This window comes from Sphaeramia orbicularis, chromosome 4, assembly GCF_902148855.1.
Source record: "Sphaeramia orbicularis chromosome 4, fSphaOr1.1, whole genome shotgun sequence".
NCBI lineage: Eukaryota > Metazoa > Chordata > Actinopteri > Kurtiformes > Apogonidae > Sphaeramia > Sphaeramia orbicularis.
The window spans coordinates 55,458,981-55,486,730 of record NC_043960.1 but is presented as its reverse complement, the minus strand read 5'-3'; the positions used below and the strand labels follow the sequence as shown (position 1 = coordinate 55,486,730).

Sequence of the window (27,750 nt, the reverse complement as noted above, 5' to 3'; positions counted from 1 at the left end):
TCTAACTCTTCATCTTTGAGGTCTACATGTTCACTTGGTGTCAAATACATCCACCCACTGACAGGTCCCACTGGAAGAAGATCACCAACACTAATACCACTTTACCTGCAGCGTCACAATGTTAGGACTGATTGATGTAAAGTTGTGTTTGCATCGATTGTTGACCATTGTTGCTGTTGTTCTTAAACAAACTTGTCCTACAAATTTAACCCAAGGAACTTCAAATTTCGTTGAATCAAATCTGGAGTTGTTTGGGTCATCAGTTTGACTGGTTTCAGTGACAGTGTGCTGTATATTCATGAACTAATACTACCACTGTGTATTTAAAGGGGCAGTTACAAACACAAACTATTAGACGGACTTCAGGGTGCACTGAACTTCAGGAACTGAATAAGCTGCTCAGATGAGTAAGTTTTCGTCCTCTATCAGATGAGTCCACTTCCTTCAGGAGTGTCTCTATCAGTTCACTTATTTCTGCTTCATGTTTTTTCTGCAGATTTTCTTTTTCCTCCTGATCTTTGACATTCTCCATTTCTTTTTCCTGTTTACCCAGTAAGTCACTGATTTTTGTCAGATTGTTGCTCTTCTTCTTTATACATTTGACCAAGTTGTTGATTTCCTCCTGATGTTTTTTCATCCATTCCTTTTCATTGTGGACAGACAGAGCCTTTAACAGGTCATATTGCTTCTCATATTCTTCCTTCTTAGTTTCAAATTCCCCTCTAAGTTTCTCTGTGAATTCGTTGAATTCTTCTGCTTTCTTTCTGACCTCCTCTTCATGTTTCATCTTCAGATCTTCCACTTCTCTTTGATATTTCTCCTCTAATTTTTTTCTCTGTTTTTTTCCCTCTTCTCGTCTGATCTGATCGTCTTCTCTTCTTTTTCTTTCATATTCTACTCTCTCTTGCTCATATTGTTCTTGAAGCTTTCTAAGTTTTACTGTCTCCTCTTTTCGTCTTTCTTCTTCTTCTTGATGGTGTTTTATCCACCAGTCACTCTGTTTCTTCTCCCAGGCATCTCGTTGTTTTCTGATTTCTCTTTTACTCTCCTCCAGTTTTTTGTCAATCGTTTCTTTAGATTCTGACTCTGATCTTATCTTTGTTTCCAGATCTTGAAGTTTCTGTTTCCACTCCTGTCGTTGAAGTTCATCTTGTTCTTTCTTTCTTCTGTCTTTCTCTTCTCTCTCTTCCTGTTCTTTTTTCCTTTGTTCACGTTCTCTCTTAATGTTTTCCTCCATTTTTTTCAGTTCTTCTTCTCTCTGTTTTCTCTCTCTTTCAGTTGCTTCTCTTTGTTCTTCCATTCGTCTTTTCATTTCCATCATTTCTTCCTCATGTTTTCTTTCCAGCTCCTCCTTCTGTTTCCTCATCTCTTCTTCTTTCTCCTTTAACAGTCTCTCCATCTCTTTCTTTATCGCTGCTTCAGCCTCTTGAAGCATGTCATTAGTGAAGCAGCTTCCTCTGTTTTCTTTCACCATGGAGTCGATCTTCTTCATCAGCTCACTGACCTGTGTGGGGTTTTTATCTTGGTTATTGAACACATGGTATCTTCCTCCACAGTCAGAGATCAGCTTCTTAAATGAATCATCACATTTGTCTCTTATGTATTCATGAATCGATATCCCACGAGTCTCCAGTTTATCTCCATGTGTCAAAAGGATGATGATGAACTTTTCAGCATTCTTCCCAAATCCTTCTCTGATGAGTTTTAATGTCTCTTTTTCTTCTTCTGTGAATCTGCCGATCTCCAACACCAACAGGAAGACATGTGGTCCTGGAGCCAAAAGACTGATGCATTTCACCATCTCCTCATGGACCTCCTTGTTGGTCAAGTTTGTATTGAACAGACCAGGAGTGTCGACTACAGCAACAGGACGACCATCCACCTGACCTCGTACTTTCTGACAAACTTTAGTGACTGATGTTTGGCTGAAGTCAGCTTTGAACTCTTCTCTTCCCAGGATGGTGTTTCCTGAGGAGCTCTTTCCACTGCCGGTTTTTCCAATCAACACAATCCTCAGACAATCTGGACTCTGTTTATCTTCATCACCTGTAACATGATCAAAGCTCCAGTTACTTAAAGGCACCACTGCTGAATCACACACTACTGTTCTATCACACAAGAAAATGTTTTAATACTTACAGTTTTGTGTCTTGTTTTTAAGCTCATTTTCAGCCTGTAGCTCAGTGATCTTCTCTATTTGGACATGTGCAAATGTTTCTACTGTGTAGGACGGTTTGTCCTTGGACATTCTCATTCTGTCCACAGTGTCCAACACCTCAGAGACCTGCTGTTTGTCTCTGACGTTGAGAATGACATATCTTCTTCCATATTTCTGACACAGCTCCTGGATGTCTCTAGTATTTGTTACAAAGTCCATCACAGCTGGAGCTGTAGGATCTGACTCCACAGTGAATAGAATCACAGTGAAGTCCGTGATTCGAGAGCTGAATGTGTTGTGGATGGTCTCTAACTCTGCCTTGTCTTCATCAGTGAGTGGGCCCACTGGTAGGACCAGGATGAAGGCGTGGACACCCTCAGGTTCACAGAGGGAGATGGACTGGAATGACTCTTTCATCACTTCTTCCTGAGGTCTTCCATTCAGGACAGGCAGCTCCACCAGTGAAACCTGACGTCCACAGACCTCCACCTGATGTTTAACAAACTCTGAAGAACGTGAACGGAGCTCAGTCAGACCTAGAAGGGCCCTGGCTCCTGAAGTCTTCTCTGATCTTCTGTTCCCACACAGAACCAGGTTTAAAGGTGGTTTGATGACTGTGGACAGAGGAACGAGGCTGTTGTCTTTAGTTTCTTCAATCTTCTCCATGAAAAGTTTGCAGTCTTCTTCAAACATGTTGTAGTGTCTTCCTCCACAGTCTCTGAGGAGCTCTGTAACATGGACTTTCATTTTTTTGTCCCTGTGTGTGAAGACGACCATGGAGTGTTTGAAGGCATCTGGACCAAACAAACTCAGGATGAACCTCAGTGTCTGACTGTCCTCCTCAGTGAACTCTGACGGCTTCACCAACAGCAGAAGAACATTTGGTCCAGGCGGACAAAGAGACACACAGGTTTTCATTTCTTCTCTCACTGTTTCCATTGACAAGCTGAACAGGTCTGGAGTTTTCACCATTGTTAGTGGGTTTTTTCTCCACTCTCCATTGATTGGAACACATTCTTTCAGTGGGTAGGATTTTATGGAAGATGAACTTTGCTTCCCAAGGATCAAATTAATAACTTTATTCTTCTTGTCTTCACTTTTCCCAAACAGAACAATCCTAAGATTAGATTCTGTGTAGAGAACATAATGAACAATAATCCAGATTTAGTTGTACAGTACAGTATGTTATACTCAGACACAAACTCACTATTATTTAATGAGTCATTAAGCACATTATTGAAATTTTTATTTTATTAATTTTTATTTTATTTTATTTTATTTATTATTGACAGATTAATTTTGTTTAGTGTTATGTGTTACTTTGTTTGCTTGCTTAACTGTCCTGTCTTGCAGAGCTGTGTTGATGGGCTGATCAGCCTGATTGTGTCCACCTGCTGGAAGTGAAGGGCTGGGCGTATATAAAGGGCTCAGTTCCTGCTGCTCTCTGGCCTCTTCACTTTTTTTTCCCCTCAGCTCACCAGCAGACCACACAGCTTTTCTATGGAAGCAAATCTGTGTCATCAGAGACTGAAAGGTTGTATTTTGCAATAATTTACGTTGAAAGGTTGTATTTTGCAATAATTTAGGGTGAAAGGTTGTATTTTGCAGTGTTTTTTTTTTTGAATATGTGGGTTTCTATTTGACATACGTAGAAACACAATGTAAGAATAGTCTGGAAACAGATAATTAGTGAGGTCTGCAGAGCGGTATTGTTATTCAAGTTTATGTGAGGCATAAGAAAACACAGACAAAATGAACTTTATGCATTTCAAATGGGTTTATTCACACGGAAGTAAAAAATAACTAGGCTCAAATACAAAATGCTTTAAAAACTTTACAAAAGGGAAGAAAAATCCAGGTGCTGTTGCTGTGAATCTGCCTCCTCGTTCATGGACAACAACTGTAAAGAACACAAGAAACCATGGTTTAATCGGACATGTTCTCCCCAGTGTTCTCCCCGTCTGCTGCGTCTTTTCTGGTCTCTGTAGTCCACCTTTAACTTCTTTAGTTTGTTTAGAAGCTGGTCCAGGTCCGGTCTTATCCAGCTCTCTTTATATTTTTTTCGAACACCGGCTTTGTGTCAGATGCTCCCTCCAACTTGTCTTGGACGAAGCCCACAGTGTCAGAAAACACTGGGTCTCCTCCTCCGTTCACTGCTTCTTGTTTTTTGCCGTCTATTACTCTCTCTAAAACCTAAATTAAACTAAAAAAAAAAAAAAAACGCTGGCTGTAGTTTTTAAAATGCCGGTTCATAGCGGAGAGACAGCGAGTGCATATTGAGGCACCAACACCGCCGGTGGCTCACTTCCGGTACCACAGCTCGGTGTCCCGGCACCTCGGCGGCACAAAGCCAGCGTTATAAAAAAAATATAAAGAGAGCTGGATAAGACCGGACCTGGAGCAGCTTCTAAACAAACTAAAGAAGTTAAAGATGGACTACAGAGACCAGAAAAGACGCAGCGGACGGCCGGAAAAAACCCACCTTTGGACCTGCTGGACTGGATTTTAGAATCAGAATCAGACTACAGGTGCACTGAACTGGGACACAGCGGACACGGACTGGAGGCTTTCGATTGTGGGCAAGTCTGTAGTTCAAACAGCGGTAGACAGGACTGGTAAGTTTTGTTTCTGAAACACATGGTTAATGGCTCACAAAAAGTCGACTTTAGAGATGAAAGTGAAGTACACGTTACAGATGTTAATTGCGCTAGCTACTGGTATGCTAACAACAAGCTAATGGTAACATTTCCGTGTTGTCTCCAATGCGGTTTGTCGGTGGTTTCATAAAAGTCAGAACTGAACCCAGTAGTTAACTGAACCCAGTTCCAGTAGACAGGGTGATTGTCCACACTTGGGAGAACATGTCCTATTAAACCATGGTTTCTTGTGTTCTTTACAGTTGTTGTCCATGAACGAGGAGGCAGATTCACAGCAACAGCACCTGGATTTTTCTTCCCTTTTGTAAAGTTTTTAAAGCATTTTGTATTTGAGCCTAGTTATTTTTTACTTCCGTGTGAATAAACCCATTTGAAATGCATAAAGTTCATTTTGTCTGTGTTTTCTTATGCCTCACATAAACTTGAATAACAATACCGCTCTGCTGACCTCACGAATTATCTGTTTACAGACTATTCTTACATTGTGTTTCTACATATGTCAAATAGAAACCCACATAAAGACCTGATCAGAATCTTAACCCTTTAACTGCCAGCTCAACCATATGGTTGAGTTACTCATCAGGTTCCTTATCAGGTTCCTCTTAGTCTGGTAGTTAAAGGGTTAAGACCAGTTGAAAAATAGCTAGAATTTACCTTTTGCACATTTGGATCTTAATGAGGTTTTAAGTAGAGCTACAATATACAAAAGCAAGAAGGGGGAGTGAGACAAAAAGCACTTTGAAAAAGTAATTTATTGAAAACAACAAGTAAACTGAAATAGGCTGTTTATCAGCTGATCAAAAGTTTAAGACCATCGCTCAAAAAATTACAAAAAACTCTCCAAACCAGAACAAAACATTTTCTCAGTAGGACTCAGTAATGAGTAGCTCCACCGTTCTTGTTAATCACTTCAAAAATTCGTTTGGGCATGCTCGATGCGAGTGTTTCCAGGAGGCTGGTGGGAACATTGCTCCAAGTGGTGAAGATGGCTTCACCAAGGGCATCAACTGTGTGGAACTGATGGCCGTTTTTATAAACTTCCCTTGCCATCCATCCCCAAATGTTCTTTATGGGATTTAAATCAGGGGAACATGCGGGATGGTCCAAAAGAGTGATGTTATTCTCCCTGAAGAAGTCCTTCGTCAAGCAAGCATTGTGAACTGCAGCGTTGTCCTGTTTTTAAACCCAGCTGTTCCCACACAGACCAGGGCCCTCAGTCATGAGGGATGCCCGCTGCAACATCTGCACGTAACCAGCCGCCGTCTGACGACCCTGCACCACCTGAAGCTCCAGTGTTCCACTGAATGAAAAAGCACCCCAGATCATGATGGACCCCCCTCCACTGTGCCGGGTAGAAAACATCTCAGGTGGGATCTCCTTGTCATGCCAGTAACGTTGGAAGCCATCTGGACCGTCAAGGTTCCATTTTTTCTCTTCAGAGAATAAAACTTTTTTCCACCTTTCAGTGTCCCATGTTTGATGCTCCCTGGCAAAGTCTAAACAGACAGTTTTGTGGCGTTGTAGGAGACGAGGTCTTTGAATTCGTTTTTTGTTTTTGAAACCCTTTTCCCGCAGATGCCGCCTGATGGTTATTGCGCTGCAGTCGGCACCAGTAAGGGCCTTAATTTGGGTCGAGGACCGCCCTGTGTCTTGACGGACAGTCGATCGGATCCTCCGGCTCAGCGCAGGTGTAATTTTTTTGGGTCTACCACTTGACTTTTTTGTTCCATGATGCTCAGGATCTGTCAAAAAATTTAGAATGACTGTCTTACTGCGTCCAACCTCAGCAGCAATGGCACGCTGCCAGAGGCCTCGCTTATGCAGCTGGACGATCTGACCACGTTCAAGAAGAGAAAGCTTCTGAGCTTTAGCCATCAGGAGGGCATGACCGTGTGAATGCCCGACAGAAAATGAGAATTTTGAGCAGATTTTGGCTTTTATAGCCTGCGGTCTTAAACTTTTGATCAGCTGATAAACAGCCTATTTCAGTTTACTTGTTGTTTTCAATAAATTACTTTTTCAAAGTGCTTTTTGTTTCACTCCCCCTTCTTGCTTTTGTATATTGTAGCTCTACTTAAAACCTCATTAAGATCCAAATGTGCAAAAGGTAAATTCTAGCTATTTTTCAACTGGTCTTAAGATTTTGATCAGGTCTGTATGTATGTTTATGACACATGCCACAGAGTGAATATTTGTGTCTTTCGCCTGTGGATTGCAAGATAGGACTGTAAACACAAGAGCAGCAGTTGCTTCTGGGAGAGCGTCTCCAGTACCACACCTCGTCTTGCTGTTCCCCATCATGAAGAAGCAGCGCAACCGGGAATAGGTCCAAGAATGTGCACGGCGGCGAAACAAGAGCATGGTTTTTCACAGGAGTCCCGTCCTGTGCTGCTAAGTGAGCATCACGTGATCTTCAGTGCGACATATGATTGGGTGAAAGTTAGATCGAGTGGCTCCGTACTCCATTGGTTTTGCCTGGTCAAGATGTTATATCAAATTTTTTTAGGTTGAATTGTTTTAGATTGAATTTGAAACACATTGTAATTAAGAATATTGAATTTTTTTTTTTTTTTAATAATTGAATTCAGAATATGAAACTCCATGTGTAAAAATTAAAAAAAAAAAAAAAATCAACTATAAAAAAATTAAAATTATGAAATACAACCATTCGAAAAAAAAAATATTGCAAAATACAACCTTTCAACCTAAATTATTACAAAATACAACCTTTCAATCTCTGATGACACAGATTTGCTTCCATGCTGTTTTTTAGGCCCAAGCCGAGTAAAGCCGGCGCAGGGCCTGTTGAGTCTGCAGTGGGCGCATGGGGACAAAATCGCCAGTGACGCGGTCGCCTTTCTCCACTGTCGCCACTCTCACACATATTCACATTCACGGCACTGAGACCTTTCCGACGATGTACATGACATGTGCACAAATCGCATATTTACACCTGCTCAGAATGAATGGGAGTCAATGGGACACGCCCACTCGGGGTCAGTCATGTGGGTGTAAGTGCACGACACGTGACATCTGACCCCACAGACATGTGGGGGAGCTCGAGAGCTTTCAAATAAGGCCAAATATGTGGTTGCCATAGAAACGGCTATATTGTTCTTGCTCAGATTATTTATTTTATTTTATTTTATTTTTTTCTTTCTCCTGCACTTTGAGCTCAATTTTGACCCCCTGAACATTTACGAAAACTCACCAAATTTTGCCCAAAATTCAGGAGTGCGAGAAATTGAATTTACATATAGGTTTTGTAGATGTCGGTAAAGAAATGTTGCGGCAGCGCCCCCTTGAAAAGTGGAAATACATTGCGCCAATGGGAGCACGTCCAACATAAAGTTTGTCGTAGAGCCACGAAAATCGGTACACAGATTCATCATGAGGAGACAAACAAAAAATATTATTATGGCCACGCCCCAAAACCAACCCTTAGTCGGCCATATTGGATTGAATTTTCCAAAATGCTGAGTCAGCGTTTTCGCTGACGTATTTTAACTATCTCCTACTAAGCCGTTTGGCCGAATGAGCTCAAAATCGGTGTACAGTATCTAGACAAGTGGGGCATCAAAAGTTAGCTGAATTTTTTGAATCGGTGTCACCGTTTTTGTGCAACGAGGTTGCAAACTTTGCGAAGTTTTTTCGAAAATTTACCATCACAAAAATTGCTTCAGCTCAGACATACAAACACCGATTTGGCTGAAATTTGACTCAGACGTCCATTTCCCAGGCCTACACCCATTTATTGAAATAAATTGAAATTTTGCACTATAGCGCCCCCTACAAATGTAGATTTACAAAAATGACAACAGTTCGGACATACGAACACCGATTTGGCTCAAATTTGACTCAGACATCTGTCTCCCAGGCCTACACGTACTTGTCAAAAGAAACTGAAAGTTTGCACTACAGCGCCCCCTACAAAAAATTTTAATTTTTTTTTATTAAAATTGCTTCAGTTCGGACATATGAACACTGATTTGGCTCAAATTTGACTCAGACATCTGTCTCCCAGGCCTACAACCATTTATAGAAAGAAATAGAAATTTTGCACTACAGCGCCCCCTACAAAATTTTTTAATATTTTTTTATTAAAATTGCTTCAGTTTGGACATACGAACACCGATTTGGCGCAAATTTGACTCAGATGTCTATCTCCCAGGCCTACACCCATTTATCAGAAAAATTTGAAATTTGGTGCCATAGCGCCCCCTACAAATTTACCTTTACGAAAATTACTTCATTTTAGATATACGAACACCAATTTGGCTCAAATTTTACTCAGATGTCGATCTCTCAGGCCTACACCCATATATCAGAAAAAATTGCAATTTCGCGCTATAGCACCCCCTACAATTTTACCTTTACGAAAATTACTTTACTTCAGACATACAAACACCAATTTGGCTCAAATTTGACTCAGCGGTACATCTCACAGGCCTACACCCATTCAATGGAACAAATTGAATTTTGGCTCCATAACGCCCCCTACAGATTTATTTATACAAAAATTTGTTCAGTTCGGACATACGAACACTGATTTGTCTCAAATTTGAGTCAATTGTCAATCTCCCAGGCGTACACCCATTCATCAGAAGACACAAAATTTGGTGCTAGAGCGCCACCAGCTGAACGATGAGCATACTTCACCTGGACGTGCCCTTGGCGAGGGGCTTTAGATGCTGCTTGCGGCTTTAATTTTTTCTTGTTTTTATTAATAAATCACTTCTTTTTTGCATTCAATCTGGTTTTGTGTCCTCCTTTATGTTTTGACTCTGAGCCGGTCATAACATTAGTAACATATCTCCTAAAAGGCTTTAAAAATTCTTTGGCCTTTTTTTTTTTTTTTTTTTTTTTCCAAATTTAAAGAACTTTGCACCAGGGATATCCTGCACCACCGGTTTGATGTTAAAAATACTGCTGAGATTCAGGAGTTCCCATTTCAAAGCACAAATTTTGAAGTAGTGTATACATGTCATGCAACATAAATTACTTAGGTTTTCAATTGTCAATTCAATTCTTATTGTGCCAGTATTTTATGTTGATATATAAAATAAGTCTTCACACATCCACCTGGCTTGGCTGTGACAGTTTGAGCAGAAGGAGGTGCTGCTGACAACAATAAGCATGCAGTAAACAAGGCTGAATGTTGTAATAAAACCCACCACCATCACCTCTTTTGACAATGAGGGCTACCCTGCACCTGTTCTCCTGTTGCTCCCTGCTCTCCTACCAGAATCACTATCCAATCACCTCATCTGTCGTAACGTCCCCCATATGACCCATGACCATGTACTGACACTGAAATTGATGTGTCAAAGCCAATTTGACCTTTAAAAGAAAGGTCAAGGTCGACGCTCAAAGAAGTCATCCAGGAGCTTCCCAAGTAACAGCTAAATACCAAACATGATGGAAACTGGAGGATTTGGCGAAGAGTAATCATATTGACTGATGGACAGATGCAGATGGATGCTGCAGGGTAAATGAGGTACACTAAATAAAGACAGAATTTTCTCTACTTGTTTTAGTTTATTGGAATAACTTAGTAAGGCATTACTGGAAGAGATTGAATCCCAACAGTCCACTGTTTTCAACTGTGTTGTCCTTAAGATAATTACTGGAAAGACATACTGACAAAATGTTACCACATCACCAGGAGGATCATCAAGTAAAACAGGCTTTACTACCACATAAAGGATATAAGACAGAAAACTCACATTAAACAAAAGAAATCTGGAAATCAAATTTTCACATTCTCAGGTTGAGTAGCTGATACAGACAGCACACCATGTTGCCTCTGCATTACTGATTTTAAAAAAGAGAAAAACAGCCTGCCCACCTCATAAAACAAATGTACTGTATCTAATGCTCAGGTTTGTGCACAGAGTAATGTGAATAAGGAAGTCAAAACTCAGCGATATGGCAACCAACAAATGTCACTTCTGTGTGTCTATCTTTGCATCATACACTGTGCCATCTGTGACCTGTACTTTAGTCATTATTTTAGTCTAGATAATATTCAATATTGCAAATACCAGAAGCACCTGGCAAAAATACAATGAGCCAGACACGGGGGGCGATGTGGCCAGATTCAATGCCGAGGGTCAAGAGTGGATATGTGTCATTATATTTTGTATTGCATGGTGTTGACTTTACTTAAAGAACTTGAGTGCAAATTTAGTTTGCAACACAATGTAGGGATTGGACTGCTGGTTTGGTTGGTTTTACCTCACTTAAACTGCTCTCCACAGTTACTTAAAACACTCAAAAATGCACCAGCAGAGAGGCAAACAGACCGGAGGAGGAGCAGCAGAGAGGAGGTCAGTGTGTCCTGATGAGTCTTCCAGTCTAAGTCTATATTAGCAGAACTCAGATCAGCCTGATCCGTCCTAACTATAAACTTTACCATAAAGGAAAGTTTTTAACCTTCCCTTAAACATAGAGAGGGTGTCTCCTCCCGGACCAAGGCAGGGAGGTGCTTCCACAATCGTGGAGCTTGATAGCTGAAGGCTTTAGCTCCTGTCCTACTTTAGGAGATTCTAGGAACCCCCAGTAAACCAGGATGTTGAAAGCATAGTGCTCTAGATAGCTTGTATGGAACTAAGAACTCTTTCAGATAAGTAGGTACCTGGACATGAAGGGCTTTGTAAGTGAGGAGGAGTATTTTGAAGTCTGTCCTAGCTTTTACAGGGAGCCAAAGCAGAGAGGCCAACACAGGAGAAATATGGTCTGATACTGGTCCTGGTCAGTACATAGGCAGCAGCATTCTGGATTAACTGAAGGGCCTTTAAATCTTTCCCCCTTGGAATCACAAATCTTAGGGGTGGGTGTTTCGCAATGCGTCATACGCACCGACTTCTTTTTGTCGCAAGTCAAAGTCAGTTCCAAGTCCACATATCTCTTTACAACTATTGTCAGATGTTTGACCTAAAAATAAGGAGTGAATAACAAATTACACCCCGTCCATTTTTCTCAATGAGAAATCCATCTGGAATTGCTTGAATCCAAATACAAAGGTGGGACTAACAGGCGACAACTAAAACAATCACAGATAAGTCAGATGTGGTGCTTTTGACAGAGAAAGTTAAGAATAGAGTGTAATCTGTAATTATTTATTTTTGGATCAAACAACCAACAACAGTTGTAAAGAGACTTGGAAAAGGGACAAGGAACAGACTTTGACTCGTGACAAAAAGAAGTCGGTGCATATGACACATTGCGAAGCATCTACCCCCCAGATTTGTGATTGGTCTGGGAATAAAATAGATGGTGCATAATTCACAGCGACTGGCCCAGATTCAGAATGTTTTGTCAGTACAATACACTGACAAAACCGGATGGATGGACAGACTATCATCTGACAGCCCTGCAACAAAGTAACATGAAAACAGCAGAATGAAAAAATAAATGCAGATTATTCCTGCTCTTACCAGCATTTTGGACAGTATCCATGACACCTTTTTGGTTCAGTTTTTGGCTGCAGTGATCATCTGCAAAAGATATTTCCTCAAATTCTTCGTAGCTCAGATGTTCTCCGTTGTTCTCTTTCACTATTTGACCCAGTCGTGTTAACAGTTCATGATGATCGAGGTTCTCCATCTGTAGATGTCTGTGTCTGCATCTACTGATCATGTCTTTTACAGCTGGACGTTGTCTGTAGGTTTCTGTGCGTCCTGGACTCTGTTTTCTTGGTAAAATCAGAACCAGTGTTTGATTAAATGACTGATCATTGAAGTTTTCAAGGACTGATTCTATTCTCCATTTGTGTTTTTCAGTGAAGTCTTCAGGCTGTAGAACCAGCAGGAACACATGAGGTCCAGGATGGGAAGCATCTGAACATTCTTTTATGAGCTTCATCAGCTCATGGTGTGAGATGTCAGACAGTAGATGATCCGGGGTGTTGATGATGATGACATTTTTATCTTTTAATGTTCCACTGGTTCTGATACAGGAGGTGGGTTTATCATAGAACACTTTCTGTCCCAGGATGACGTTTCCCACTTCATTCATCTCAGACCAGTTGTTCCCCAGAAGAACAACCCTCAGCTCAGACACTGAAATGATAAATAATTTAAATGCTGAATGATTAGTAGATGTTTTCTCCATTTATATTCAGCTCTCTTAATACACAGCATTCCTAAAAAAAAATCCCCAACTGCGTTCATCTAAGCAAATATTTCAGATACTTTCATTGGATCGTTATTGCAGAGATTAATGTTTCAACTGAAACAACTTCTTTAACTGATGCAGTAAGCACCTTCTCATTTCTTAAACAACCATGTCAGAAGAAAAGATGTAAATCTGTTTTAAAAGAGTCACATTATTGAGCTTGAATTAAGTAAATAAAACAACTAAAAGGACATGACTAAAGCAACTAACACACATTATTAAAATCTGATGGATAGTGGAAAACCATCATCTACCAGACAGAAATATGGAGAGAAAAAAAATCTGTGTAGGAAGATAGATAGATAGATAGATAGATAGATAGATAGATAGATAGATAGATAGATAGATAGATAGATAGATAGATAGATAGATAGATAGATAGATAGATAGATAGATAGATAGATAGATAGATACTTTATTAATCCCAAGGGAAATTCAAGTACACAGCAGCTTTGTATACAGCGCAACAAGACAAAAAATAGGACCAATGGCCCTGTAGCTTACCGGCCAAATGAAAAGCTTTGAGAAATGTATCCAGATGCCATTTATTCTCACCCAGTTCTGTGTATTTATTCTATTACAGAAACAGCCCATGTTTTGGTCATATTCCAATCAGATCTGTAAACAATTCAAATTCCAACTTGATATCATTGATACTGATTTATTGGATCAATCCACTTCCTATCTGTTATAATGGGAAAATTTTTCAAAGTCCAAATCCAGAATCAGATCTGGATTGAAATAATTTCAATCCCTTGTGTTGACATCATCATACAGAAGCTGTATACCAAGTTTGAAGTCAATCAGAACTGGAGTTTGGGAGAAAAAGACGATTGAAATGTTTTCCCCATAACAGCCCATGTTAAATTTTCTGAAAGTTCCAGATCCAGAAGAAGATCCTGATCAGCATGTGGACATTATGTTTTGGTCATCTCCCCATCAGGGCTGGACTGTAGAAATTTACACTGGATATCATTTATATTTACTGAGTTATTGCATCGATCCACTCCCTGTCTCTTACAATGGGGAAATTTTTCAAAGTCACACCAAATCCAGAATCAGATCCGGATGAAAATAATTTCACTAACTTTTGTTGACATCATCATAAAGAAGCTGTATACCAAGTTTGAAGCCAATCAGAATTGTAGTTTCAGAGAAGAAGACGATTGAAACTTTTGTAACAGACGACAGACGACGCCAACGGACGCCGCATGACGACAATAGCTTACGGCCTGTCGGCCGGTAAGCTAAAAAAGAGCTATGTGTAAGTATAAAAAACTATGGTTCTGATAAAACAAAACTATTTCCAATGCTGAATATTGCACAGTTCTATTGCACATAGTGTGAGGGATTGGGGGGGTCGGTCAGTTGGTCAGTCCATGGTCCCTTTGATCTGATGCATCTGGGGACGAGGCTCTGCTGCTCCCAGTTGATCCAGATCCGATCCAAGCAGTGAGTGTCATGGTGGGTCATGGTGCGGGGTTTCAACGCCACAGCCCAGCTCATCTGACAAATCCGGGTCAGGTTCACTAAATTTGTCGAACCCAGATTTGTCAGATGAGCTGGGCTGTGGTGGTGAAACCCCGCACCATGACCCACCATGACACTCACTGCTCAGCCTGCTTTGATTCTCTACGGCTGATTTTTTACGAAGCTCCTCCTTTGTCATCTTTTTGATAGATTGCAACACTCTTTTTCTCCGAACTGCAGCGACACATACTCTGTTTGAGCGTGAGCTGCCTCAGCTTTTCCGATTTCAGTCATTTCTCCATCTTCTCTCTCTCATTCTACCATTTCCTGGTGTGCCACCGCCAACTACTGATCCTGTTATTTATTCATTTTAATATAAATGCTACATATCATATATTGTTATTTATTTGTATATTGTTCGTCAGTACACTAAATTATATGATTACAAGCCTGATTTTCACTGACAAGCTCTACCAGACCGCCCCCCAACTCCTCCCATTAAAAACAGGACCAATGGCCCTGTATCTTACCGGCCAAATTCAAAGCTTTGGGAAATGTATCCAGATGCCATTTATTATCACCCAGTTCTGCGTATTTATTATATTACATAAATAGTCCATGTTTTGGTCATATTCCAGTCAGATCTGTAAACAATTCAAATTCCGACTTGATATCATTGATACTGATTTATTGGATCAATCCACTTCCTATCTGTTATAATGGGAAAATTTTTCAAAGTGGCACCAAATCCAGAATCAGATCTGGATGGAAATAATTGCAATACCTTGTGTTGACATCATCATACAGAAGCTGTATACCAAGTTTGAAGTCAATCAGAACTGGAGTTTGGGAGAAAAAGACGATTGAAATGTTTTCCCCATAACAGCCCATGTTAAATTTTCCGTAAGTTCCCGGATCCAGAAGAAGATCCTGATCAGCATGTGGACATTATGTTTGGGTCATCTCCCCATCAGGGCTGGACTGGAGACATTTACACTGGATATCATTTATATTTACTGAGTTATTGCATCCATCCACTTCCTATCTCTTATAATGGGGACATTTTTCAAAGTGGCACCAAATCCAGAATCAGATCCGGATCCAAATAATTTCACTAACTTTTGTTGACATCATCATAAAGAAGCTGTATACCAAGTTTGAAGTCAATGGGAACTGTAGTTTCGGAGAAGAAGACGATTGAAAGTTTTGTAACGGACGACAGACGACAACGATAGACGACAGACGCCGCATGACGACAGTAGTTTACGACCTGGCGGCTGGTAAGCTTAAAAACGTAATTGAAATCTATAGATGGCATTAGCAGCCAGTGAGTTGAAGATACTCTGAAAAAGGTTTTCAATTTGATAGAGAACATAAAGATTGGACTGTGTTTCAGTAGAAAAAGGTCACATGGTCTGATGAGTCCAGACTGACCCTGTTCCAGAGTAATGGTCCATCAGGGGGAGAAGTGTGTGTGTGTGTGTGTGTGTGTGTGTGTGTGTGTATGTGTATATGTGTGTGTGTGTGTGTGTGTGTGTGGGGGGGGGGGGTGGGGGGGGTGATTACCCTTTCATACCTCGTGTCTATAGTATTAGCCTGTGGGGGCAGTGTTGTGATCTGGGTAGGGCTGCAGCTATCGAACATTTTAGTATTCGAGTATTCTATTGAAAATTCCTTTGATTAATCGAGTAATCGGATAAAACTTATTTTTGCTTTGTTAAAGAGCAGTTATAAATACGCAAGAAGAAATAAGGTATTTCACTTAATAATGAAGGACCAATTGGTTTCCTTTTTTTTTTTTTTTTGTTTTTTTTTTTGATAATTAACAGTTTCATTTCTTACATCCATATTGTGCATACGGAACAAAATGTATTTTCTTGACTAGAAACGTTTCCAGAGGCAATTGCAAACACAAATAAAAATAAATAAAATTTAATTACTTTCAACTTAGTATTTCTTGTAAGTATCAAAAATATAAGGCATTAATAAATTGAAAAAAGGCATAAGCATTGCCTTTTTGCTGTACAACTTAACTTTGGCAGCTATAAGTTTCAGAATTTACAATTTAGACAAAACAGGAATTCGTTGTGGCATAAAAGAGGCAAAAACATTTGAACGGGAACTTGGAACGAGTCCATGCATGAACAGTTTTACACATTTCTGCTATATTCAGGAGAATCAAGGCAATGCCCCCCCACCTTACCTGTCTGTCCCATAACCTATAACCCACCACATACACATACACACGTCCAGGTAATTGACAATTTGCTTCATTTTTGCAGGAAGTAGTTGGATTTTGCCAAAATCAGGCTGTGACAAGGTCAGAGAAAACTTTCACCAAGCCGAGCACCATTTTGGGAAATTAATCTTCCAAATCATGGGTGCATGGCTCGCTGCCTAAATCTATGCTTGTCACAATCGTAATAAACTAGCCACATATTCAACAGTTCGATAATTAACAGAAACCTAGCCCTCCACAAGGCTAATGTCATGTTAGTCAGATACATTAACGTTAATCTCATGGATTTGTGCTACGTTAATTTTATTTTATCTGGGATCCTCCGCTCCATTCTGGGTGTCTTATGAGAAGATGCTCCATCACAGATGTGCTGTTGTGGTATGGAAGGGCTGTGTTACAACTGATACATGTCACAGTGTTTACCTTACTGTTCAGTCTGAAATGCTTCCACACTTCCGACATTTTCTGTCTTTTTTATTGTGTTTTTTTTTTTTTTGTCTTTCGTCATCATTGCTGTATTCACTCACCTGTCTACACTCATCTCTTCCATCTTCCCGTTGCTTCATCCGAACATTTCTGCATCCTCTGTCATCTTCCTTTGCGTGAGTAACGCAAGCGCGTTGTGCCTCACAAAGTAGTCCGTACGAAATGCCGTGCTATGAGCTTTACAATTAAATAAGCGATTCCTCGAGGCAGAGAAAATTCCTTGATCATTTTTCGTAATTGAGGTACTCGAATAACTCAAGGAATCGTTTCATCCCTAGATCTGGGGTTGGTTCAGTTGTTCCGGTCTAGGTTAAATGTTCTATGTCCATAAAATGAGTTCAGCTGAACCTGAATACACTCAATGACCAGGGGCCTGTTTCACAAAACTAGGATTCCGTCATCCAGGATGACTAAGCCGTGTTCAACGAATCCAAAACAAGGGCGTCCAGGCTTAATCGGTTTCACAAGACCAAGCCAGGATGAACGGACACGGATTCATCAAGCCAGGTGTAACTCATCCTGGATAAGTGCACGCACCCGGCTTCCTCAATAGACCCCAACATCAATCACAGATTCACCGATTCACCATGGCAACTAGAGCAGCGGACTTTCCCCCGTCAGACGCAAAACTCCTCATTTTGGCTAACGAGGAAGTAAAGGAGCGAATCAAAAAGAAAGACAACACCACCACAGTTACAAAAACAACAGACAGTGGTAAAGGACTGCAGACCACCTGAATGAGTAGAGCACAAACACACTGACTGTTCTGCTGAAACCATCACAATTATAACCCAAAGAGTTAATGAACATCTGTGAAAACGTAGCTGTGAAATTGTAAGTTAAACTGACTGTAGATGTGAGTGAAACTGTGTAAATGTAACTGCATCAGACTGAATAACTCTGATAAATAGATGACCTCACTGACTTCAGTGAATTTACCTTTAGGATAAATAAAGTTATCTTATCTTATCGTGATTCATGACTTTATGATATTGTTATTTAACCCATAAAGACCCAAACATCCATCACCAACCAAAACCATCTACTGATCTAAACTGTTTAATACCTGTTGAACCACTAATCCTATCAATCCATGTCAATAATTGGTGTAAAATACAGTTCTTTATCTTTCATGGACATCAGATATGACCCATTTGGACGTTCAGAGGCTCCATAGTTACCGTGGAAACACTGTCATCTTCTCCAACATTGATTCCCCAGTAAAACCCATGGAGTTGGATCAATGCCAGTGGATGGACACACTGGGTTTATGTTCAGTTAATGACAGATTGGACTGAAAAAGACACTGTTTATTCAGTTTGATCTGTTTCTGATAGAAGAACCATCAACTTTAATCTGAGTTTTAATGAACATCCACATGATCAGTGAATTAAATATAGAAAAATATCTGATTTATACTGATAAAATACAAACTACAGAAGATAATATTATAACAAATGGAGTTAAATTACTTAAGAAAGGTTAGATATAGAGAAAATTCATTTGTGAACTGACACTAAAGTACTGGACCTTTATGGGTTAATGAACACTGTTCATTGCTTGTGCAGTTCATTGTTTGGTTTAATATTCTTCATCTTATCCATGCTGACTGTCTCATCAGTGTTGTGTCTCAGTGGTCTGGTTCTGGTTCTGGTTCAGTCCATGACTCCTGAGTCTATTGAACCTCTGGAATCTGTCAGCACTGATCACAAGGTGAACCACAACCTCTGTTAACAACCACTGTTTACATCAGATCTGTGTCCAGAATGGAACTGTGTTTATGAGGTTGTGATGATGAGGTTTTGTGTTGACAGATGAATTGTCTGGTGTGTGTCTGGGGGACAGAGGGTCTACCTGGGGGACAGAGGGTCTACCTGGGGGACAGGGGGTCTACCTGGAGGACAGAGGGTCTACCTGGGGGACAGAGGGTCTACCTGGAGGACAGAGGGTCTACCTGGGGGACAGAGGGTCTACCTGGAGGACAGTGGGTCTACCTGGGGGACAGGGGGTCTACCTGGAGGACAGTGGGTCTACCTGGAGGACAGAGGGTCTACCTGGGGGACAGAGGGTCTACCTGGAGGACAGTGGGTCTACCTGGGGGACAGGGGGTCTACCTGGAGGACAGTGGGTCTACCTGGGGGACAGGGGGTCTACCTGGAGGACAGTGGGTCTACCTGGAGGACAGTGGGTCTACCTGGGGGACAGGGGGTCTACCTGGGGGACAGGGGGTCTACCTACCATCCTTTTCTCCTGACACCATACTCAGACCCCCAGGAACCACAGCAGGCCTACAGTCATGTCCATACCAGGACAAGGGCCAGGATCCAAATGACCTTTGACCTCCTGAAGGAACGCTTTCACTGTCTTCACCACTTAAGGGTCAGCCCTTTGAGGTCATGTGACATCACTGTGGCCTGTACTGTCCTCCACAATGTGGCCTGAGGGAGGGAGCCCCCCCCCCCCCCCAAAGTGCATCACACATGGACTGGGACAATCCTGCCATCTGCCCTGATGACCGCAGTGGTCAGCTGGTCACCTGGTCAGGGACCAATATGTGTTCAATTATTTTAGTTCATGTGCATGATTTAAGTTAAATATGTCCTGCAGGGGCAGAGGAATTTGTGTTTTTTTTGTTATTTAGTTTAAATTGATTTGGCCTGTTTTCATGTTTGTGCTACATACTGTGTGTGTACTGTATTTATACTGTGTGTTTACTGTGTTGCAGGGAGGCTACTGCATCCATTCATTTGTCTGTTCATTTGTTATGTATGGATTTGTCCTGTATTTCTTTCAGTGTGCAGATGTGGATTTCTTTCAGTGTACAGACATGTGGGCTGTATTCTACCTTTAAATGTGTATTTATTCTTCTGTTCTATCATATGCTTTGGTTCTGTTCTTTCTCTCTTGTACAGTCTCTGTGTGACTTCAGTTTTAAAGGAGCTGATGGTTTTACTTGCTTTGATCCTTATTCAATAAAGGAACATCATGTTACTCTTTGTGTATTTATATTTATATGACATATATAGTCTATGGGAAACTGTCAGTTATCTAAGTATAAATAATACAAAGACTGAAAGGGTCAATGTAATCAAATTCCTTGGAGTAACTATACAAAACAAGTGAAGTTGTTTTATGTCGTAGTGCATGAAGGTGTGGGGGAATACTGACTGAACTAATACAAATCCAATCAGCATTATTCAGAAAACATCAATACCACTGATCAATAAAGTGTCCTCAAGGGAACACACACATCAGTTTATGATCAAATTAAAAGTTTTAAAGTTTAGTGACTTAGTCCACTTTAAAACAACCCAATTTATGTAAAAAAAAAAAAAAAAAAAAAAAATCAGTTGCCTGTTCATATTCAGAGCTTGATTAAAATATGGGAAAGTGTTTCTAATTTCAGAGGAAGTCATGTGTTCAATAAACCTTCTGTTAGAACAAATATGAACACATTTAGTCTGTGTGTTGGAGGAAATGTTTGGAACAAGTTCAGTCCTGAGTTCACAAACTGTACAACACTATTTATATTTAAAACTATGAAAATATATGAAGAATGTGAATGTTCATTTTTTCACTCAAACTGTTGAATTGTTTAGTTTTTTGTTGTTTCTATTGTTATTAAGCTAAAGGCATTGGCATCTATTTTATGTCATTTTGTTTGATGATATGAGTGGGTGGGGAGCGTCGGCAGAATAAACTTAGGCTTCAGCCTGTTCCTTTACAGACTTTAGTTTTCAAACATTGGATCTGTGTAAATGTATGATGTTTGAAATGTCTGAATAAACACAATTGAACTGAACTGATCTAATCATTGCAAAATCATCTAAAATCATCATTTATGTAAAATTGTTGAAATTAATAATCACAAATGTTTCTATACTGACAGTGGGTCTAGTTACTGTGATTCCATTGTGTAGTGGGCAGTGGAAGAATTATTGGTTCCATTTGTGGAGACTGCAGACTGAGATAAGGAATGAGATTAAATAAATCCTGGAATTTAGCCTGGTCTGGAGCAGGCTAGCTCTACAGAATAAATCTCCATGGTAACTTACATCAAAACATATCCTACTTTCCCCTATCCTGCTTTTGTGAAACTGGATCATGTATAAGTTGAGCCAGGATAGCCAACATATCCTGGTTTAATCCCTTATCCTAGTTTTGTGAAACAGGCCCCTGGTTTAAACATGAGTCGTGTTTTGTTTCATATTCTAAGATGAAAACAGCAGAGCTGATGAAGATCAGATTGTCAAAGAGTTCAGAAGCAGGAGACATCATTTAAACATGGATTGGACACCACAGAGTGAAGAGTTGAACCACATGGACAATCTATGTGATGTGACGGTGAAGACATTACACAGCCTCCGACTCTACATAATCAATACAAGATATGGGCGAAAATTAATGCAGTTATTCACAGAAATAAATGGGACACCACATAAACTTATTTAAACAATGCCATTGTAAATGTCTCCCATAATCCAACTAAAGGTAGTCCAATGAAATATAACAGTGAGGAACTTTATTTTGACCAGATTGTGTATATTATTTGTAGTCTGGGTTCTAATCCTCAACAAAAGGTTTATACTTATTCAAAAAATGAAAGTATTTGAAAATGTCAGTTGGGGCTGTGAAAGTGTGTGAAACTGAAAAGGTAAGTCTTATAAAATTATAACTTACAGTAAGGTGGAAACAGTTCGTAGCTGCTGCGGCGCTTCAGGGGTGGAACATCTGTAAAAGCAGACAGACACACAGACCATTACTTGGGTTTTTCTGTCTTTATTATGATACAACAGTCTGACTTGAAATCTCTACTGTGGAGACATTTTTGGCAGAAGTGGAAGCTTCCAAAGGGGATTCCCTTTTCCCCAGTAATGAAAAGTTTACCTGCCTTTATATTTAGAAAGATGCAGAAGAGATTCCAATTCTAGAGCTCCACCCAATCACTTGAACATGTTGAATAGTTAATGTGACCAATTTAAGAGAGGTGATAATGACAGCATGTTGTCTTTTAAGAATTTAAAGTGTACATCTACTGGTCATTTTTATGACATTAATTGTGTATTGTGTGTACGACAAAACTATGTGTATTACATATAAGCAAGAAAGGCAAAAATTCAGTAAAAAAAATTGCCATAAATGCACCACACTGAACCCATGAGCAAGACTGAGTGGAAAGTATTTCATTTATTTATTTATTTCAAACATGCAAAGAAACAAAATAAAACAAAGCAAAGCAAATTAAGACAAAAACAAAATAACATTTAAATGGACAGAATCTATCTTCAAGCACATACAAGTCTGAATATTTCATGGTCGAAAAGGAGTAGGAAGAAGAATAAACGTATTTAATCCTTCCCCTCAGTGCTTTTACACCTTTATCATTAACTTAATACAAGAATCAAACAATACTATTTTCCTAATTTTAGCATCGAACCACAACAATCCATAGTGCAGTAACTGAATTATACACAACAAAATGTTCATGGCAGTGCAGTCACACAAACAGACTCAACAATTCAACCATTTTCTTCAGTAATTCCAGCAGATTTATTAATACAACATCAATCACATACAAATAGTCCTCATTGTCATTATTAAATACTGGACCTCTCAAGAATCAATTCTTTATATCTTTTTTTAAACTGAATTATGTTTAATATTTGTTTAATCTCCACACACAATTTGTTCCATAATTTTACTCCACAGATGGTCATACAGAAACCATTTAACCTAGTGCGTATTTTATGAATCTTTAAATTAAATTTTCCCTCCCTCTCTTTCACTAAACATTTCCTGAATATTGCCCGGCAGTAAGTTATTCTTTGCATTATACATTATTTGAATAGTTTTGAATTCCACATGGTCAATGAGTTTTAAAGTTTTAGATTTTATAAATAGTGGATTTGTGTGTTCATGAAAACCAACATTGTGAACGATTCTTATTGTTCTTTTTTGCAGTAGAAAAAGTCTTTGTAATGAACTTGTATATGTATTTCCCCATATCTCCAAACAGTAACTTAAATAAGGTAAGATCAATGAATTATACAGAATCTGAAGTGATTTCTGATCTAATATCCCCTTTGCTCTGGCCAGGACTGAGATGCTTCTGGATAGTTTGTTTTGTAGATATTTTATGTGAGGTTTCCAGCAAATTTTATCATCAGTTATCACTCCAAGAAACGTCTTTTAATTCACACTTTCTATATCTACACCCTCTATTTGAACCTTTACCTCATTACTTGTTTTACATTCACCAAAAATCATGAATTTTGTTTTACACAGACTTATTGACAATTTACTTTGGTCAAACCATAATTTAGTTTTATTTAGCTCAGAAGTGATTGTGTCCAAAAATTGCTGTAAATCCTCACCGGTTCCTAGAATATTTGTGTCATCAGCATATAATATAAATTGCATTTGTTCAGACACTATACATATATCAATAATATACATTAGAAACAGTTTAGGTCCCAACACTGACCCCTGGGGGACACCACACACAATACCCAAACACTCAGAACAACAGTCTCCCATCATCACAAACTGTTTCCTGTTCTCCAAATAGCTTCTCACCCAGTTCAGCACCACTCCCCTGATTCCATACTGTTCTAGTTTATTGATTAAAATGTCATGGTTTACGGTGTCAAATGCTTTTTTTAAATCAATGAAAACTCCAACTGTGAATTTTTTATTGTCTATGGAATTTGTGATTTCTTCAATGAGTTCAGTTAATGCTAGTGATGTTGATCGGTTGGTTCTGAATCCATATTGACTGTCTGAAAGTAATTTGTATTTTTCTATGAATGTGTCTAATTGGTCATTGAAGAGTTTTTCCAGGATTTTGGAGAATTGTGGGAGAACAGAAATAGGCCTGTAATTTGTGAAGTGGTGTCTGTGGCCGTTCTTGTACAATGGTATAACTTTAGCCATTTTCATTCGACTTCGAAATGTCCCTGTTTGGAATGATAAATTCAAGATATAAGCTAATGGTTTGGAAATGCCTAGAATGACCCTTTTCACAACTATCATGTCGATATCTTCACAATCAGTAGATGTTTTATTTTTACATTTATTAACAATTTCTATTATTTCTTTTACATCAGTGGCTTTGAGAAACATTGAATTTGTATTTTGATCCACTGATACTCCATTACTCTGATCTGTTGCTGGAGCAGGAATTTTATCTGCCAAGTTTGGTCCAACATTAACAAAGAACTCATGAAACATGTTCACCACCTGGTCCCTATTATACTGATATTGAAATGATTTTCAATGAAATAATTTGGGTAGTTCACTTTACTTGGAGCATTTCTAATTATACAGTTTAATACATTCCATATGCCTTGAATATTATTTTTATTATTTTCTAGTATTTTATTATAGTATTCCTTCTTACATATTCTCATTATATTAGTTAACTTATTTTTGTATTTCTTGTATTTATTTTCCATCTCCTTAGTTCTATATTTTATAAACTCTATATAATGTATTTTTCTTTTTACCTGCATTTTTTAACCCCTTTGTGATCCATTGATTCTCCTTATGTTTTCCTCTTCTACTATATGGTTTGATTGGACAGTGTTTATCATATAAAACCTTAAATATTCTTAGAAAACTATCATAAGCCATATCAACATGTTTCTCTTTATAAATTGGTTCCCAGTCAAATGCTTGTAGATAATTTTTTAATTTGTCTAAAGCAGTGGTTCTTAACCTGGGTTCGATCGAACCCTAGGGGTTCGGTGAGTCAGTCTAAGGGGTTCGGCGGAGGTCAAGACACACACTCGACAACAGCAGAAGTCACACTGATTTGCAGTAAATATTCATTACTATTGTAGCCTGATGGAAATTAGGTGATGGGTGTGTGTTAAAATGTGTGAATGCGCATATGAAACTGGTGGGGTTCAGTACCTCCAACAAGGTTAAGAACCACTGGTCTAAAGATTCCTCTGTCTTGACATGTCTATAGTAATATCCATTGTCTAGCTCAGTGTTTATGTAGTTGTTCTTATAGACAGTACAGACTGGCAAGTGGTCACTGATGTCATTTATTAATAATCCACTCACTGTGATATTGTCTATAACATTTGTCTGACAGTATGTGTTGGTGCTTGTTTGTGCTGCCATAAGCTTTACACTTCACCACTGTCATAGAGACACAACCCAGCAGAGGTTGGTAAAGTGTCATCTTAGAGCGGTGTCTGCTGCACATGGTCAGGGACCAGTCCATCACAGCCCAGGTAATGGGACAATACAACCAGTCTGGGTCAATACTGGTGCTGGAACAGCCCATGAAGGAGGAAACATGTCTGTGACCATGTTTGACTGATGGAGCGGTTACTTAGAACTGGACAACGGGCTGGAACCTAAATTACCAGATGGAACCACTAGTATTAGATGACATCTCTTCAAATAGCTAGCAATGAAAATTCACTACAGGTACACTTTAAGTAAACATGAGACAGATATAAGAGTGGACGTAGAGGTGTTTATGTAGATCTCCATAATCCAGAATAGATAAAAGGTGAGCCTCAGTTATCTGCCTCCAACAGGGATGTTAAATCTGTTTCTCCACAGGCAACTATTTTGGTTTTAGCTTAAAATTACGTGAATCTCTATGAAATTCCCATGGGAGTTTTTAATGCAGCCAAATACCCAGGTATTTGTTTCAATATTGTTGCCTGTCAAAGTGGCTACATGTAAACCATTATCTGTTGCAGCTGTGGCTCTAGAAAACATCAGGTATATGATTTTATTTGCACAGAGAACTAATTTCTAGTAGTTTCAGTAGCAAAGCCATTCAGAACTGTGGTATCAGCATATAGATGGGTGTAACAGCCTGTCACTACAATTGGTTACTCATTTGTAATATGGATTACAATATGGATAGTAATATGGATTATTTGTAATATGGATTACAAATAAGACAGGACCCAGTATTGAACCGTGAGGAACCCCTTTTCAAGTTAAACCGTTGATCATTTGCTAAACTAACATGCACCCTCCTGTAACCCTCCTGATCAAACAGATGTGGCACTGTTTCACTTCAAAATAAATCCATCTGTCCTGCACTGCTCAGTTATGTAAATGAGAACAGATGAACTTTGCTGCAACAAATTGACACTTGATATCTTCTCCAAATAAATGTCTGGGGACTGGAAACGGGCCAAAATGATGTTAGAATGCAGCATCATTTTCATGTCATCGTTCATGATCTCTGTGGATTTGGACGTAGAGGTGAAGCTGCCTGGGGAATCTATACTGCTTGATTATGATTTCTTACTTTCTATTGCAGGCCTGAGTATTTGTCATGTTCAGGCCTCTTGAACTGAAATATGGACAGTAACAAGGATGCATTATTAAATACACCAGGATGTTTATGTTTCATTAAATGGCCTTTACAGGAGTTAGTAAATCCAACTATTGACTGGATCCTGACGTTTAGAGACGGATTCTACCAACGTACATATTATTTAACACATTAACCTGTGTTCACATCATGTATTTCTGTTCTAGTCTTGTCGTATCTTAGGTCGAAACCCTGTTGGACTCACCAGATGCTGTGGCCATGATCTAACTCTTCCAGATTGGACAGATTCAGCTGCTGCAGCGTCTGATGGAACCAACAAAAAACATGTCATCATCCAACCACATGACTAATATTAAAGGAGAAGCAGTAACAGTTGAACATAAACTGTCTGTATCATTTATTACTGTTCATAAACTGTTAGAGCTGCCCTGAGGGGGAGTTCATCCACTTTTCTTCTGTTTATTACAGTCATTATGTCCAATATTCTTGGGGGCGGGGCCATGTGTTGAAGACCGCTGACTGTTTCTTTTTTGCTCTCACTTGTTTTAACTGGTGACTGTGGATCAACCTCCTGAAACTGGAGTGTTTAACCTCAGGTCTTGATGGAATCATGACTTTAAAATGTGTATCGTCATTTATGTGAACACTCCTGTGGCTGCTATAAACGAGGAATTAACCCTTCGCTTCCAGAGGGACGGTGTTCCTGAACCTCAGGCTGTGATTGGAGCGATTCTGAATGGTCACCACCACTGACCAATCAGAATCAAAGGGGTTAAAGCTGTAAATGATGTTGAAATATTTTATAGGTGTTTAACCTTCTTTATACTGAACTTTAGACCTGTTATCTGTAGATTTATAGACTGATAGAAGCATTGATATCATTAACCTCAAACACATCCATATTTGATAAACATGATTTATTACGTTGTACTTTCATTCTGTTTTTCCAACAATAGCATCTGATACCATATCTGACACAAAATAAAATAAAAACAACCCCAGGGGTTTCTGATATCGCTCAGAAATATGAACACCTTCCATTTTGTGGCTGTGCATAAAGTGATGTCTGATCCTTCCAGTTTCAGTTAAATATATTATTTAATGACAGTTTTTGTTATTTTTGTCACAGATTCTGATTATCAGACTAAAAAAAACATCCAACTGGAAAATTCAGTCCTTTTCCAACAACCTGAACAGCAGAAGTCAAGGTCCATCTTTAAAAATGAGGGTAGTTCAGTCAAATAAAAGA

The 27,750-nt window shown here is 39.3% G+C and overlaps 2 protein-coding genes and 1 long non-coding RNA gene across 25 annotated transcripts in view; 1 reads left to right on the top strand and 2 right to left on the bottom strand.

Annotated features, from left to right (window-relative positions):
* LOC115417777 (uncharacterized) overlaps positions 1–27,750 on the bottom strand; it is a 192,250-nt gene that overhangs the window by 52,146 nt on the left and 112,354 nt on the right. The gene's annotated exons all lie outside the window — the stretch shown is intronic.
* LOC115417776 (reticulocyte-binding protein 2 homolog a-like) lies at positions 85–26,810 on the bottom strand. Its single transcript, XM_030131860.1, has 5 exons — positions 26,746–26,810; positions 21,869–21,919; positions 12,255–12,878; positions 2,140–3,288; positions 85–2,046 (listed from the first exon to the last, which is right to left on the bottom strand). The coding sequence occupies exons 1-5, from the start codon at positions 26,759–26,761 to the stop codon at positions 380–382; spliced, it is 3,507 nt and encodes a 1,168-aa protein (XP_029987720.1). The 5' UTR covers positions 26,762–26,810; the 3' UTR covers positions 85–379.
* Positions 18,871–19,627, top strand: LOC115417781 (uncharacterized). Its single transcript, XR_003935206.1, has 2 exons — positions 18,871–18,901; positions 19,394–19,627. It is a non-coding gene; the product is annotated as an uncharacterized LOC115417781 (long non-coding RNA).

Excerpts from the sequence above, each read along its gene's own strand:
- LOC115417776 (XM_030131860.1), bottom strand. Across the intron at positions 12,879-21,868 it reads CGAACTGTTTCCACCTTACT|TGTCTGAGCTGAGGGTTGTT; the intron begins GTAAGTTATAAT and ends TTATCATTTCAG. Across the intron at positions 3,289-12,254 it reads GGATACTGTCCAAAATGCTG|AATCTAATCTTAGGATTGTT; the intron begins GTAAGAGCAGGA and ends TTCTCTACACAG.